This window comes from Furipterus horrens, unplaced genomic scaffold (assembly GCF_987537825.1).
Source record: "Furipterus horrens unplaced genomic scaffold, mFurHor1.1.pri manual_scaffold_6, whole genome shotgun sequence".
Taxonomy (NCBI): Eukaryota; Metazoa; Chordata; class Mammalia; order Chiroptera; family Furipteridae; genus Furipterus; species Furipterus horrens.
The window spans coordinates 7,241,238-7,258,112 of NW_028327176.1; the positions used below are offsets into that span (position 1 = coordinate 7,241,238).

A 16,875-nucleotide genomic window follows, 5' to 3' on the forward strand; every position below is an offset into this window, starting at 1 on the left:
CTACTGCCCAGCCCAGTGTGCTAGACCAAAAAATGTTAATCTCTTGGAGATTTGATTTGCATCTCCCTGACTGCTGGTGAAGCTGAGCATATTTTCACATGTTTATGAAAATTCACATTTCCTATTCTGTGAGTTCCTTACTCTTATCCTGGACTCATATTTCTATCAGGCTCTTCATCCTATTCAGTGTCTAGGACCTCTTTGTGAACACGGATATATCATCCCATATACGAGGCAAGTGTTTTTCTGTCACGCTCTTGTCTTTTGATTTGATTTGGGGTGTGTGCTAACTGTAAATTTTAATTTTTATTCTTGTTATAGTCAAATATGTTAAAAATTTCCTTCCTTGTTTCAGGACTGTCTTAGAAAAACTCCAGTCTGTATGTTCTTCTTACACTTTTATAGTCTTATGTTTTCCATTTATATCTTTAATCCAGGCTTTTAAAAATTAATTCATTAATTAATTTGCAACCTGGTAAGTCAGGGAGATAGCTTTACTTCACTCCCAACAAAGTCAGGGATTTAAAAATTACTTAATCAGTAAAAATTTACGCTTTTTTTTTCTCGTCTTCTTCTTCTTCTTCTTTTTTTTTTTTTTTTGGCCAAAGGAACCAGTGACATGTCTAAGAGAAACCATGCTCCCTGAAGCTGGACCCCGAAGGTCTTTAACCCATGATATGAGAAAACACCTAGAGATTGTTGATCTCCTACCCAATCATGGGGTGGACCAGTCTGAATGTGTGTATGCATTGTTTTTCCTTTAATACAAAAGGGATTTGTAGAAAAACATTCTCCTCTCTCAAAAAATAAAAATAAAAGAAAAACCAAACTACTTTATTTATAAACCAAATCTTGTGTATAACCCTGTCAATGTAAGTAATGTCCAGACCTGTGGAGAATTTTGATTAGAGTTTATCTGAGCCACACCTGATGGCCTATGCTGGAAAGCAAGATCTCAAATGTTCCCGGGAATGACAGTTTTGCGGCTTCTTTTATGCATATAAAGAAGGTTTCATGGAGCTGGGAGAAGAAGGGCGGTCATTGGATTGGTACACAGGATTGTGTACTTTCTCAAGGGTGGTTGCAGCTTCTTTCAAAGGTGCATTAACCCAGATTCACAGAAACTATGGAAAGGGCTTGCTCATGACAAAAGTAAAACTTTTACTACAAAGTGATATGCCTGGCGCATGGCTACCCACCATAACCTGCCCAATTAGGAATTTATGATCAGATCACCTTGTGAGGTTACCTATCAGAGAACCCCTTTTCTGTCCACAATTCTATCCTATCTGTTGGTCCATCTTAGGTGTGTGTCCCCTTCCATGCAAGATCAGCTCTTCAAGGCCATCTTAACTCATTTCTGTCCTGAATGGGGACAGTCCATGCATGCTGAAGCAAAGCTTGTCTTTGAAGTCATCTGGTTTATTCAGTGTGCATCCACACAGAGTGAGGGTGTTTCAAGACTTTTAAGAAGAATCTGTGCAGGCTTCTCTACCAGCTGATTAGGAACCGGCAGTAACAAGGTTTCTCCACGGAGTCTTTTATCTTTCCGTTTGCAAATGAAAGTACCAATAAATACTTGTTGAATTTTATCATTCTGTTAACCTTCAAATTCAGACTTGTCAGTAATTACGGCTTGCGTTAAAAGATGGAAATTAAAGATTGAGGCCCGGGAAGGATACACGCTTTGCTTGGAGGCATAAGGAGTAACCAGGTCTCTTGTCTCCTGTCCCTTCTTTTTCTGCTACATTTTGCCCTTTGACAAAGGACAGCTGGAATGGTGAAGGGCACAGGTCTGGCGAGAGACGACAGCGGGGGTGGGGGGGGCATCCTTGCTTACTTTAACAGTCACGCCAGTTTGGTTAAAAAAAAAAAAAAAAAAGGCAGGGCAGGCAATTCTGAGCTCTGTTTATAGGACGCCTGCTGAGGGCCTGAAGTTTCTGCTGCGACATTCATTCCGCCTTTGCTGATGAACAGAAACGACCTGGGAAGAGCTCACTGCCTTAGGAGAAGTCATTCAGGGATTTCTGCCTTGAACAATGGAGTTGAGTACTTTCTGTGTACAAGTACCCTGCTTCGTTTGGAGGATGCCACTCGGAGCAAAGCAGGTCGTCTTCTGCAGGGGCTCCCAGGTGGAGGAAGGGAGACGGAGCCCGCTTCCTCACGGACTCCGGCGGGAAGCCGTCATTAAACAAACACTCCCAGGAATATATAATTACAAATGGAGGTAAAGGATGTTTAGAGAGAATACAGCAGGAAGGCTGGGTTTAGATTAGGGGGGTTAGGGAAAAGCAGACGCGGGGTGTTAAGGGCTTTTGCAAAACTAAAGTGTTTTGCATATGTGAAGGAAGTAATAATAATAATAAAGGTGCTCAGAAGGGCAGCGCTTCCTCATTCATGGGCCACTTCCTAGAACTTGGGGAATCTCTTTCTCTTCCCAGAATTATGTAGGCATCCTGGGTAAGGGCTGGAAGAGCCTTCACAAATGCTAATACAGGAGCATTGTACCGGCTGTTCCCGGCCCTCTGCAACCTTATTTGTAAGTAGTTTGAATGTTGAGGTAAATGGCAGAGATGAGTGGAATTTCCAGTTTGGAAAAGGATATAAAGCAGCTTTCCCAGCCCAAGCCAGCGGCCAGGTTTCTCTACCCCAATCCATACGAGAATGGGGTTTCAAAGCAAAGCAAAATCCCACCTCGCTGTGTATTTGGTTTTGAGGGGGGGCTGTCCAGGAGACCTGAGTTGTTCCTGGGGAGTTTGGGGGTAAGGGTGATAATCTTTGCTCCCCCGCCCCTTCCCCCAGACACACCTGTGAGAAAGCTGAGCACAGTGAAATGGGGATGTGATAGTGGCGGTGGGAGATGGGGGGGGGGGGCTAATGCTGCCTGATGGGGGTGTTAATTTCCCCGGAAGACTCTGCCGTGATCTGATAATAACAATAATAGCTGACATTCACACTTGCGTGCTGGCCACTGTTCTAAGCGCTTTCATAACTTATTTGTCAGAACAACCTTAGAGGTGAGCACCATTACTAATTCCACTTCGCAACCGAGGAAACCGAGGCACAAAGAGGCGCAGTAGTGATAAAAGGTGACAACTGGGAATCAAGGTTCGAGCCGAGGTTTGGTCTTCAAGAGGTGTGGACCGTAGCTCCCGTGTGAACTTGATCCGCTTCCCCATAATTCGGCACAACGCGGGTTTTGAAAGGCTAACGGGAGGGTCTGCTGGGGGGGCCGGGGCGGGGGCGGGGTCTCGCGCGCGCGCTCTGCGGAAGCCGAGCCCCCACCTTCTGCGCAGTCGGGAGGGCCAGTTGACAGAGCCACAGGGGCGGCGGTGGAGCTTCAGGGTGGCCCCACTTCAGTCCCCAAGACAAGGCCCAGCAGCTCCGCTTTTCTGCTTGGTCTCCGCGAGGTGTCGCCTTCGGCCGAAGAAACTGCCTCGGCGCCACCCTCGTAGCCCGCAGTTATATATTTATTTTCAAACAAGGGGGGCGCCCCTCTCCGTTCAATTTAGAACTAGAAACATCCTGCGGTCTCGTTCCTAAGTGGGCGCATCCTCAGCCTCCCATTTTGCACCCTGGGTGGAGCCTCCCTTGGGAATTGCACGAGGGCAGCCCCTCCTTGGGGGCTTGCAGGACGACGGCCTCGCTCCCGGCCGCACTCAGCCACTGTCAAGGCGGGGGCCGGGTTAGGAGCCTCTGGCCCCCGCCACCCCCACACCCAACGTACTCCCCCGGAGCCCTCTGGACATTTCTTTTTTGAATGCCAAGCAATTGCCAGGCCTGCAGGGTGGGCGCTGCATTGCGCCGCTCGGCACGCAGCTGGCTCGCAGGGCGCACCGGCTGCAAGCCCGGGGGTCTGAAAGGGTGGGGGAGCACACCCTGGGCTTCCCAGCTCTGCAGCCTCCTCTCTGCAAAGAAGAAAAGCAAGTGGCTTTTGGCGCGAAAGCCTTGGCGCCTCCCCTGATTTTTATGGAAATCAAGAGGGCGGGGTAAAGCCCCTGTCCTCTGCCTTTCTCCCTCCCCTGGTCTGTGCCGCAGCCCCCTTCTCTCCCCGCCCCCCGGGTGTGTCAGATTTTTCAGTTAATAATATCGCCCGAGCTTCAAAGCGCAGCCAGTGACAGTCATCTGTCTGGACGAACTGGGTGGATGCGGGGGACTCCTGGGAACTGGGCTGGAGCCGAGCTACCGCTAGCCGGGCGCAAGCGCGCACAGACTGCAGCTACCCGAGGACCACCCCGCCCCAGGCCACCCGGGGACCCCCGCGCAGATTCGCCTCTAGATCCCCAGCCATCTGCGGGAGGTAAGGAGGGGGGTCCGGGGGGGGGGTGCAAACCTCCCGGCGCCCAGGGAGCGGCGAGCGCGGTGGGAAGGCAAGCCTTGGACCGGCTCGCGGCTGGAGCTCAGGGCGCCCCAATATCCTGGGGGACTGTTGCTGCTTCCGAAACAAAACCTCCTCAGGCTTTTCTCTGAAAAGCCAGACCCAGCCCCCAAGGCACCCCAGCTGGAAGAGACCCGCCCTAATCCTTTTAGTGCCCTTGCCTTAATGGCTTCATCGGAAATAAACTCGCCCTTGTCTAGAACATTTGTCTGTGTTTGAGCTGACCGGGACCCGGTGTGTTCCCACCCCGAACCTGGGGCTCCTCCAAGGGTCCCCCCAGAGGATGAAGAAGAGCGTTAGGCTGGCGAGGCAGCCGTGGCAGTAATCTGGGTCACGGCTACTCTGGCTCGGAGGAGACGCTGCTCTCCGGCGACCTTCCCCGCGCTGGCCCCTGCACCATTCCTGGGAACTGGGGTTCAGGTTTTTTCTTCGCCCCGGAGGACATTGTTCGGGGTTCGGAGGAGGCGGGTCAGGCTAGGGAGGTACAAAATACGGTAACGGCGGCAGGGCTCTCCATTCAGCGGGTGAATGCTGAGTGAGGGGCATCTACTCAACCTGGGGGTGCGGATGCGTTTGGGTGGCCGCTGTCGGTAGGGGTCTAGAGAAAGGATTTTTCCATTTGGAAACTTTGGAAACACCCCTCAGTCGCTCGCACTCCCAAGGCTGCAGTTTTACTGCGGGGGTGGGGGGGACTGGGGTGCTCTAGAGCCCTCGCCCGGCAGCTGGGTTGGAGCCCCCGGCTGCCTTCTAGCAGCTGGCCCCACACTGGTGCCACCGGGCTTGCCGGCGAGCTGGTGAGCTAGAACCCTGCTGCCCGGGGCAGCCCCCTCCCCGTGGCGTGAATGAAATGGCACTTTCCAAACTTGCGGAGCCGCTGCCACCACCCCCTGCATCTGCATGCCCCCTCCCACCCCCCCCGGCTTAGACCGCTGGTACACAAAAGGAGGGAGGGAGCGAGCCCAGGCAGAACTTCCTCCACCTTCGGGAGCGCAGGGCGGAGTGGGGGGCTCGGAGGGGAGACTGAGGGGCCGGATCCGAGGGGGCGCCCACTGCCTGACCCCCCAGTTCGGCTCCGCTTGCCAACCGTGCCCTGGTGTGTCTGTCGGTTGCAGTGTCGGAGGTTGGCGCGGGTCGCCCCTCTCCGCGCCCCCCACGGGAAGGAAGCATCCCCCAACTAAGGGGAGAGGAGCGGAAAGAAGCTTGTATTCGCCGGCCGGGAGGCGAGCCGATGCCAAGCCGCACCGCCTCGAACATGCCGGGGATGATCTGCAAGAACCCAGACCTCGAGTTTGACTCGCTGCAGCCCTGCTTCTACCCGGACGAAGATGACTTCTACTTCGGCGGCCCTGACTCGACCCCCCCAGGGGAGGACATCTGGAAGAAGTTTGAGCTGCTGCCCACGCCCCCACTGTCGCCCAGCCGTGCCTTCCCGGAGCACAGCCCGGAGCCCCCGAACTGGGCCACCGAGATGCTGCTGCCCGAGGCCGACCTGTGGGGCAACCCGGCCGAGGAGGACGCGTTCGGCCTGGGAGGCCTGGGCAGCCTCACCCCCAACCCGGTCATCCTCCAGGACTGCATGTGGAGCGGCTTTTCGGCCCGCGAGAAGCTGGAGCGCGCCGTGAGCGAGAAGCTGCAGCACGGCCGGCCCCCGGCCGGGCCCGCCTCCCCGGCCCCGGGAGCCGGCGCCGCCAGCCCTGCCGGCCGTGGGCACGCTGCGGGGACCGGCCGCGCCGGGGCCGCCCTGCCCTCGGAGCTGGCCCACCCGGCCGCCGAGTGCGTGGATCCCGCGGTGGTCTTCCCCTTCCCGGTGAACAAGCGCGAGCCCGCGCCCTTGCCCGCCGCCCAGGCCGGTGCTCCGGCCGCGGGCTCTGCGGTCGCCCCGGGGGCGAGCGCCGCGGCCCCAGCCTGCGCCCCGGGGGCCTCCCTTTCGCGCACCGGCGGGCGCCCAGCCAGCGGCGGTGACCACAAGGCTCTCAGCACCTCCGGGGACGACACTCTGAGCGACTCAGGTAAAGATCACACCACGATCCCCTGCCGCCCTGGACCCTGGTGCGGGGGCTGCTCTCCCTTTGTTGCCGTTCAGAGATTTAGGCTTTGGGGGGGAGCATTTGGGGGCAGCAGTGCTAGAGACCAAAGTCCTTTTTTTTTTTTCCCTAAGCCGATCCCCCCGGGGTAAGGAGGCGAGGATGCGTGAAAGCGGCTAAGAGGGTGTCACCCAAAGTGTCATCTTCATTGGAAGTTCCTTCCACCCTCATCCGGTCCGGTCTCCCTCCTCTGCAGTCAGTCCGAGGCATAAGATTAGAGAAAGTTTAGGGGCTAAAGCCTGGTGGGAGTTCAGGGGGCCGCTGGCGGTGTCGCCTGGGCAGAGAGCTGTTAGCCCCAGCGTGGAGAGGGACAGTGGCCCGGGTCAGGAGTGGGGAGACGTCCCGGGGAAGACATGGGCGCTGTGCAAAAATCCTACTTAGGGCGCAGGAAATGTGAGAGCGATTGCACAGATGGTTGGTAGCGATTTTATTTTTCAGACCTGGGTGATCTTCTCCCCTTCCCTCTGTGGGTGGTGGGTTATTTGTTCCCGGTAGGTGGCCAGCAGGCGGCGATATTCCGGGCAGGCCAAGGATCTGAATGGCTGGGGGTGGGGTGGGGGGGCCACCCGGGCCTCCACTCAGCAGCTGGCGGCTGGCACCACGGAGTAGTGTACATTCTCCTGGGGCCGCCTCTTTACAGCGGGCAGGGGACACGGGGTCCAGTTTTGTCTCCTCGCCAGAATTCCAGGACGCCTTTCGGGCCCGAGTTGTGTTTTGTGACCCATTGTCCTTGAAGGGGAGGGCAGGCAGGAATGCACACACCCTAGAAGCACTCACTGATAAGTTCTATTGTGTGCCTCTGTCTTGAACGGGAGGGGTTAAAAGGAAGACTCTCCCCGAATACTTCAGCAGCCCTGATCCTGGGAGCTGGGAGCTTGTGTTCCCTGGAATCTTGAAACCCAGTGTTTTCAGAATGCAGGCGGATTAAAAGCCTAAATTTCCTTCAGGGCTGAGGACGGATTCCTCTGAGGCTCCTGGAAGGAAACTTGGTGATAAGCCTCCAGTTTCAGGCGGGTCTGTCCCTTTAATGTTGGTGCCTTGACAGCTCTTGGTGAGGAAGCACTTCCTTCCAACAGCTGTCTTCTTGGCAGAAAACCAAAACATTGGCTTAAAGGGACCCACAGGCTGGAACAGCCTCACATTTCGGCTTTAGAACAAATCCTACAATTGTTCAGCTTTCCGGTCCCCTTCAGATCAAGCAGGAGATGTGTTTTGATTTTTCATGCTTGCGTTTGAAACAGTAATTTTCTATCCCAGCCCCGTAGTAAATGAGGAGAGGGGGAAAGCGCACTCATGATGCTACACGTTTTTGTTGTTACTGTTATTACCGGCGACGCTGAGAAGGGGGGCTCCCATATTTGGGTCGAGAGCTCCTGGGGATTATGTCTTGGTAGTTAAGATTTGATCTTTGCTAGATGCAAAACTGCTTAATTAAATTGTTCTTTACGTTTGCTGGAGGACCTGAAAGCAAACCCAATCCTGGTGTGTAGAACAGCTGAGCGAGGGACCTAAAACAAGGAGCCTCGATTCTTCAGTGTAGAGATGGAAGTGTTTAATAAATACGTCTGTGGGGTGGGCTGGTGGTGGTGTTAAAAGCTGCTGTTTCCTGAGCATCTGTCCACCAGGCCCTGCTCTCTACATATTACCTGTCCAGCTGAAGAACCCTGTGGCATTACTTCCATTTAACAGCCGAGGAAACGAAAGCTTAGAAAGGCCTGGTGACTTGCCCAGGGTCACACAACTAGTGTGTGATGCAGCCAGGATTCTGTCTGACCCGAGTCCAGGTTCTCTTATGTGTCACCTGCTAAAAGTCTGGAGGCTGAAAGCGCTAGGGGCATGGGGAAAGCAGAAAGCATTTACAGGCATGTTTAATTTAAAAGAGATGTAAAATACATTTCTGTTCTCATTTGTGTTGATGGAGCCATAAGGAGAGCACACCGTGCCAGGGCCTCTGAGACCCTGTATATAGAGAGGTCATTTTCATGTGCCTACCCTATGAGAATAATCCCCTTCTTGTTCTTGAAGATGATGAAGATGATGAAGAGGAAGACGAGGAGGAGGAAATTGACGTGGTGACCGTGGAGAAGCGGCGGTCCTCCTCCAACAGCAAGGCCGTCACCACCTTCACCATCACTGTGCGCCCCAAGAGCGCAGCCCTGGGCCCGGGGAGAGCGCAGTCCGGCGACCTGATCCTCAAACGCTGTGTCCCCATCCACCAGCAGCACAACTACGCCGCCCCGTCTCCCTACGTGGAGAGCGAGGACGCGCCACCCCAGAAGAAGATCAAGAGTGAGGTGTCCCCGCGTCCTCTCAAGAGCGCCATCCCCCCGAAGGCTAAGAGCTTGAGCCCCCGCAACTCTGACTCGGAGGACAGCGAGCGCCGCCGGAACCACAACATCTTGGAGCGTCAGCGCCGCAATGACCTTCGGTCCAGCTTCCTCACGCTCAGGGACCACGTGCCAGAGCTGGTGAAGAACGAGAAAGCCGCCAAGGTGGTCATTTTGAAAAAAGCCACCGAGTACGTCCACTCCCTGCAGGCTGAGGAGCACCAGCTTTTGCTGGAGAAGGAGAAGTTGCAGGCGCGGCAGCAGCAGCTGCTAAAGAAAATTGAACACGCTCGGACTTGCTAAACCTTTCTCAAAACTGGACAGTCACTGCCACTTTGCACATTTTGATTTTTTTTTTTTTTTGAAACAAACATTGTGTTGACATTAAGAATGTTGGTTTACTTTCAAATCGGTCCCCCGTCGAGTTTGGATCTGGGTGGGGAGCAGGACACTTGGGGTTCTTTCTGCCAGGACCTCTGGAGAGGGCCTGCGGGCTGGGATGCTGTGTGGCCCCTGAAGTTTCCTCCGAGTCACCTCCAAGACAGTGGTCGAAGTTCGTGACGGTTGGGAGCCTTTGGGGCTGGGCTGTTGAAGTCACCTTGTTTGCTCCCAAGTTTCCAAACGACAGAAAGTCGTTCCTTTTTTAAAATGGTGCTTAAGTTCCAGCAGATGCCACGGAAGGGGTTTGCCATTTAATACCCCTGGGGAATATTTGTGTAAATACCACTGACAACCCCGCCTTTTGTATACGTCCTGGGTAATGAGAGGTGGCTTTTGTGGCCAGTTTTAGACTGGAAGTTCATACCTAAGTACTGTAATACCTCAATGTTTGAGGAGCATGTTTTGTATACAAATATATTGTTAATCTCTGTTATGTACTGTACTAATTCTTACACTGCCTGTATACTTTAGTATGATGCTGATACATAACTAAATTTGATACTTATATTTTCGTATGAAAATGAGTTGTGAAAGTTTTGAGTAGATATTACTTTATCACTTTTTGAATTAAAAAAACTTTTGTAAAGAAATTTACTATATATATATGCCTTTTTCCTAGCCTGTTTCTTCCTGTTAATGTATTTGTTCATGTTTTGGTGCAGAGAACTGGGTAAATGCAAAGTTCTGTGTTTAATTTCTTTCAAAATGTATATATTTAGTGCTGCATCTTATAGCACTTTGAAATACCTCATGTTTATGAAAATAAATAGCAATTAAATGATGCAATGTTTTTTTTGTCCTTGATGGCACCAGTTAAGACTGTCCCGTAAACAGTGACCATAACAGTGCATTGCTTACAGAGGGGAACGGGTTTCCCCAGACAGCCCTACAATCCTGACTGGGTGGGGGAGGGGCTGTGCTGCTGTCCCCACTCGGTGTGGAGGGAACCGAGTTTGGGGAGGTTAGCATCTTTTCCAGGTTCCACAGAATAGAGATGTTCCTAGTGACTGTATTGTAGCAATAGCACTCAATAGTTTACAAAACACTTCCCCATGTTGGACATTTAATGGAATTAGACGAGGATGTCAGACAGCAGCCCTTTAGAGTGAGAAGTGAAGTCAAGACAAGGTTGTGTAATTGACCTGTATTTGGTTGTAATGTTTGTCCCATTGGCAGGTGGCTTTATATTTTGGTGTAGAGTGTAGTTTGTCTCCAAGAGCAATGTGTTCCTCCAAGTTCACTAGGACTTGGAAGGTTCTGTGCTGGCTGGGCTTTGTAGCAGAATAAACATGGAGTTGGTCTCGTCATTCAAGGAGCCCTCGATCTGATTCATAGAAGTGGCTCATGAAGTGACAGCTGTGTGGCTCAGATCCAGTGACAGGCCCCTTCAGAGGAGTCACTGGGGTGGAGTGCAGCTCTGTCCATTTTCAGCTCCTGTCATTCACAGGCTGGTCTTTGGGTTGCCCTGTGGAAGCAGGATTAACCTCTGCCGGCTCTGGAGGACAGCCAGGGCCAAAGGGTAGGGGGTGGGCACATGCGGCTTGGAAGGAGTTTCCATTTCCTTGATGGGAGGGACACTGGCTTAGGAGGCATTCTGCTCAGAGCTGAAAGCCCACAAAAACCTAGTTCTCTTTCAGATGAAAGGTACTGGATTAAATCTTTTTCTTAGATTTCATCCATCTCTGATTTTTAGTTTTAAGCTGAAAAAGACTTTTTGCTTTACTGAGAAGAAGGCAGGTCTAGGGAGGAGATTGTGTGTTAATTGTCTGGTCACAGCTTGTGAGGGCACAGATGGGACACCCTAGGCCATGTGGCTCCCTGTCTGCTTGGGGCATTTTATAAAGGCCAGTGGGACATTAAAACTTGAGTCCTCTGGACTCGGTTTGCAGCCACATGTCTTACAGTGCTGAGGTTGGTACTGCCGTGGACATCCTGATGGTCAGACCATCCCATCCCCATGCTAGAAAAAGAACAAACATGCTTTGAAAGTCCATTTTGAGTTGTCATTCAAAAGACTTCCTGACCATTTGCATTTTACAAGCCTCAAATCACCTTGGGTCTCTGCACCTCATTTGTGCCACCTGGGGCCCAGAGATAGTTCTCAGTGACCTCAAAGTAATTGAGCACCTGAGATTCTTGGAGCCTAACTTCTCTATTTGTGGGCCCCATAAGGGGCCTACCTAGGTGTCTCAGATGACCTGGAACTCTAGCCATGGAGGAAGAAAATAAGGAGGCCCTAAGCTAATTTCTACCATGCTCCATTTTTGCTCTGACTGCCGGGAAGCTCAGAGACAAATTCCCTACTCTCGTTCTACGTATCTGGTGCCCGTTCTCCTTTCTTCTAAATGGCTCTGCCCTCTTGTTTTTGATTTGCAGTTTAAGCACCTTTTTAAATGGTCTATTGTGCTACATTAAAGAGAAGGATTTGGTATGAGGTGGATCATGAATACGTATTAGAACTTTAGAACTAAATACCACCCGCCTTTCCTGGCCCAGTTGAGGGAAAGTCACCCAGTTCGGCTCTGCAGTTATCTGTAAAGTAATTGCTGTGGTCACAGAAGAATTGAACCACTCCTTTCAATCACGTGAGAAACCATCTCTAGGTCAATAAATCATAGGACGTAGGTGGAGCACAGATATCACCTCCCCGAATGACTTCATTTCACAGAATGGTCCCCGATCACGTCAGTGGCCAAGCCCGGGACTGGGGTCAGGTCTCCCGGTCAGCCCTGTGTTCGTCCCACGGCAGCCCCCACCTCCCGGCTCGCCCATCCACCTGCGGAATGCTCCCATATTGATCCTTAATCGCCCACCCTGCGTGGAAACTTCCAATGGTTTCCCACTGCTTAGGGGATAAAGTCCCAATCCCTGACTGAGCCTGGCACCGAGGCTGGCCCACCTTGGCTCACCAGCTCCTTCACCTACTGCCCACCTTGGGTATTCTCACCTGTGGCTAGTTTCTCCCTACCCCCTCCTCCTGCATTAGCCAGTTTCTGTTTATTGAAATCGTTCCTAACCCGGAGTGACAAACCCGATGCTGTCTCACCCACGAAGTCTTCCTCATACCCCCAGATGGGTCCTTTCCGGCTTGTGATCCTGCATAGCCTCTGGGGGTCGGAGAGGTGTCCTAATCGCTGTCCTATACTGGGGGCTCCCCTAAGGCAGGGACGGGGGCCCATACGCCCCTGACCTTCAGTCCCAGCCTGGTGACTGACAGATGGCTGGGCCTTGGCAGATACCAGAAGAGTGACTGGTGGCTGAGAAGTGGCAGAGGAAGATGCCAGGTGAGGCGCAGGTGGGGCAGATTTTCATTATGGGTGTGTCTCCTGCCAGCCCCAGTTCCACAAATGGGGAAGCACATCTCTTAGGCACTCGTGAACTTCCGGGTCTGACCGCTGGAAGTGACGATACCATGCAGAGGGAGGCCCAGGTAGACCTGTCTTCAGGAAGCCCGCAGTCTGGAGGAGAGTTTAAGTCCCTTGTGCAGAAGGCAGGGAGGGGAGACAAGAAGGACTGGTGCAGGGTAGGGGGACTGTCGAGCAAACATATGAGGGGTCTCATGGTAGCTCCAGGCTCTGTGCCTTCAGGTTCCCAAGTTTGGAACTTGCTGACCTACCACAACCCTGAGGGGCCTCGTACCCTTGTCTGAGGCCACAGCTCACCTGCACTACGGTGACAATGGCTCCAGTGCTTCCCACTTTGTGTAGCACCGTAGAGATCACTTGGTTTTTCACATGGGAATTTCACAGTCCTTCAGGAGTGTTAGTTAGCCAGTTCTTCCTATTTCTGTTTGGGGAGTTGGGTCTTTTGGGTTTGACTTTCATTAGTCTCTGTGGGGGCTCTCTTTTGAAAATCTTCATTTGGGCTGTCCGTAGAACCAAAGGTTATTAGATTTGGGGGAGCCCAGAAAGCCATCTAGCGCAACCTCCCACGTCAGAGGTGGGGCACCAGATAAGAAAGGAAGAACGTCCTGCGTGCCCGTGAGTGTTTTTTCTCTTTCTTCCTCTCCCTGCCCCCTTCCCTCCCTCTCTCTCTCTCGCCTCACAAGAGATATTTATTTAGCACTGACCCTATGTCAAGCACTGTCCCAGACATTTGGGAGACTCAGTGGACAAAGGAGACAAGACCCCCCCCAAACCCCTGCTTCCATGGGCTTTATGGTCTAGGAGAGAGTGACATCAGTCAAATAAACATCATAAGTGAGTACATCAATAGCATTCAGTCAGGTGGCAGACGCTATGAAAGGTAAGTAGAACAGGATGGAGGGATTCGGGAAGGCACAGCAGGAGGGGGCTGGGGGGCAGGAAGGTGCAGTGGGACGGGATAGCTGCGGGGCAGACCAGGGAGAGCACCCAGCCCCGGGCACTGTTCGCAGGCCCGGAGTCAGTCAGGCCTCGGGCTTCCCGGGACTGGCCGGCGTGCCCCCACCCCCTAATTTCTCTCTCACTCTTTCCAGGGGAAGCACCAGAGCAGAACAGCAAGGAGTGTGGATCTGAAGCCAGACTCCCTGGTTGGACTCGAACTCCCACACACACACGCGAGCTCTGCAGAGTGGCCCCGCCTACTTCACCGGGTCTTAGGGGGATTACAGAAACTAACATACATGGCACACAGAAGAGCGCCTCCCGCGTGATGGGCGCAGTTGATGTCTGTTAAAATAATCTGATTTTTCGTGGACGTGATCTTCCCTCTCTCTATTTCCCTATGTTACCAGGGCAAAGAATCTTTAAAAAAAAAAAAAAAAAAAAAAAAAACTTACTGGTAGAACAAAATCATAAGCCTGAGCTTTGCAAGAAGTTGTGACTTTTGTTCCTCCAAAGGGGCCTTAACAAAAACCTGAAGACGGGTACCTTGGAAACAAATGAATGTGCGCTTTGAAGCTCGTTTAAGACGGAGCCTAGGAATTTGAGTGCCACAGAACATCTACGCCGTCCACAATGGTTTATTAGTTTTCCTTGCTTGTAAAGGAAATCTCTTCATAGGCCACTGACCAGGGCTACCTGATCTCTTTTGATATTGACAGATCATGCTACAAGACATTCATCCCGAAACCTTTGACCAGGAAAAGTAACAGAGCCTTTTTATGGTCAAAGCAGACAGACCTGCTGGAACAATGCACATTGGAGAACACGCATAGCACACGCCCCGATGATAAAAACATGCGGTTTGCTGTGGGATGTGCTCTGAAGAGGCAATGCACACTTGCCTTTCTTCTGCATCCTAGCGGGCCTGGGGTTTTCAGCAGACTTTCGGGGGGGGTGGGGGGTGGGGAGAGACTAGCCCGTTCCTGCACAGATCCACAGCCTGATAGGGGTTGAATTTCACATCCTATGCCATCCTCCATCATTTTTCTGAGGAAAGGCACCAGAGCAGCCCCCCTGCCCTCCAAAATCAGGGTCCACGTTGACTGGGAGGCAGCTCTGGCTAATAGATATGCTTAGTTTACAGACAGAAGCCCTCGGCTTGGATCTAAGCTCACTTATTCGCTATTTCAGCCTTGGCACAGGAAGGTAACCGTCTGTTGCTCCGTTGTCAGGTCTATAAGTGGAAGGGGCTGGAGCTTGTCATCTCCAAGGCACCCTTTCAGTTCTGGGGATTGAGAGTCATTGATCCTCGGGGATGGCTTGGGTCACTCCAAATGTCTGCAGTGTTTGTGAACAGTCTGCGTGAAACCCCAGACGCACATATCGGCTCTGCCATTCACCAACGCTGTGGCTGAGGGCACCGTGACTTCCCTTTGAATCTCGCCTTCTTCACCTCTGAAACAACAGTAATCATCACCACCCCACCAGGTTATTAAACGGATCAAATGAGCCCTGGCTGGTGTGGCTCAGTGGATTGAGTGCTGGGCTGTGAACCAAAGGGTCACGGGTTTGATTCCCAGTCAGGGCACATGCCTGGGATGCGGACCAGGTCCCCCGTTGGGGAAGTGTGGGAGGCAACCACACATTGATGTTTCTCTCCCTCTCTTTCTCCCTTCTTTCCCTTCTCTCTAAAAATAAATAAACAAAAAAAAAAATTTTTTTTTAAAGGATCAAATGACATAAAGTAGATGAAGGATGTATAGCACTGGGAAAATTGGGACGTCTTCTAAGAGGTCTTGTCTGGAGTGTCCCTCACACTTCTGTTTGCTTTCTGGATCCATCTTTAAGTAGGTTTCCCCAGATAGAAATGCCTTTAAAGATAGTAGGTACACCTCTGATTGCTCTACTCTACCTAAAACAGGGCTTTGCACACAATCACTGGTCTTTAATGTTTGTTAAATAATTATTACCAATGAAAAGACTTGACTCATTGTTCCAACCAGCTAGGGTTTCTCAATCTGTGCAAATGAACTGGGCACAAAGGCTTGTCTCACCTGGACCTAGAGAAAACCATGATTAATCTGCAAACAGAATATGATAACATACCTAACACCTTGATTTTTTTTTTCCCCCCCCTGGGGTTGGTTTAGCCACTTTTCTTTGGCATAATGCCAAGAAGAACCGGCAATTTATACTGAGACCAGAGACTGGAAACTGTTCGAGCTATAGTTGGATGCATTTTGTTGGTGAAGAGGGCAGGGTTGAGACTCGAATTTACTATTGTAAATGGTTTGAGTGCATTTGGATTTAAAGATCAGTCTCTCCCATCCTGAGCTGGTCTTTCTTATGAATTTGCTGAACTGATATTATGTAGTGTCTTGAGGGAAAATGATCTTTCTGCCGGAAACCCTCTCTCCCAAGCATCTCATTAAAATAATGAAGTTGGAGGTTTTCTTGGATGTTTCTAACTGTAAACTTCCGGGCCGGCTGTGAATACATTTCGTTTGACACTTCTGGGAGGTTACTTCTCCTGAAGTGTTACCTCACTTGGAAATTCCTCTGGGTAATAAATGTGCACATGTCAAGTTGTCGCTGCGGTGGGAGCTCGTACTCCCTTTGGCTGGCTGTGTGTGTGGAGGCTGCCCTGTCGCGTGGCTTGATGAGGACTTTTTTCTTGTCCACCGTGATGGACCACAACGTGAAAATGTCTGAGCAAAGACACAGCGTTTAGCTCACATGCAAATTAAGCCCCGGCTCCCTTGGCGGCATGGATGCTGAGGGCTGGATAATTGGAGTGGAAACCACCATAAAACACTTATTATAATGTTTGCTGCCATTCGAGCGCTTTCTCCTCAGTGTTTTCATTGGAGGCGGGTCCGTCCTTTGGCAGGGATGTGGTTTCTCTTTCCCTCTTTCCCTAGGGTGACTCACTGGGCTCAGTTTGTCTGTGACTGTCTCGGCTTTAAAATTAGAAGTCCTGCATCCAGGTGAGCCAGCCGCTGGCAAGTCAGGGCAGAAGGTCCCGCTCACCTCAGTTTGACCAGCTGGACAAGGCTACCTGCCTAGGAGGCTGAAACTCCCCTGGCACCCACCTGCCAGGCTCCCCCAGCCCTGCAGCGCAGAAGAGTCTGCCAAGCAAGGAGCATCTGGAAAGAATAGTCTTCGTGTCCCAGCCTGTGGATTTGAGCTCCGGATACACTGCTGAGTGACTGAGAGCAAGTCACCTGGGGGCTGCACCAGGAGGAGAGATCTCCCTTTTCCTTTTGGGGTGCTATTGGCCACCAGTGACAATGAGTGCGAAGATGGCGGGTCCTGCACAAATGGCAGGCTTCAGTTGTCCG

The 16,875-nt window shown here is 51.9% G+C and overlaps 1 protein-coding gene across 1 annotated transcript; it reads left to right on the forward strand.

Moving 5' to 3' along the window:
- Window positions 1-4,122: 4,122 nt before the first annotated feature.
- Window positions 4,123-10,012, forward strand: MYCN (MYCN proto-oncogene, bHLH transcription factor). Its single transcript, XM_090280158.1, has 3 exons — window positions 4,123-4,300; window positions 5,491-6,387; window positions 8,488-10,012. The coding sequence occupies exons 1-3, from the start codon at window positions 4,147-4,149 to the stop codon at window positions 9,090-9,092; spliced, it is 1,656 nt and encodes a 551-aa protein (XP_090136284.1). The 5' UTR covers window positions 4,123-4,146; the 3' UTR covers window positions 9,093-10,012.
- Window positions 10,013-16,875: the final 6,863 nt, after the last annotated feature.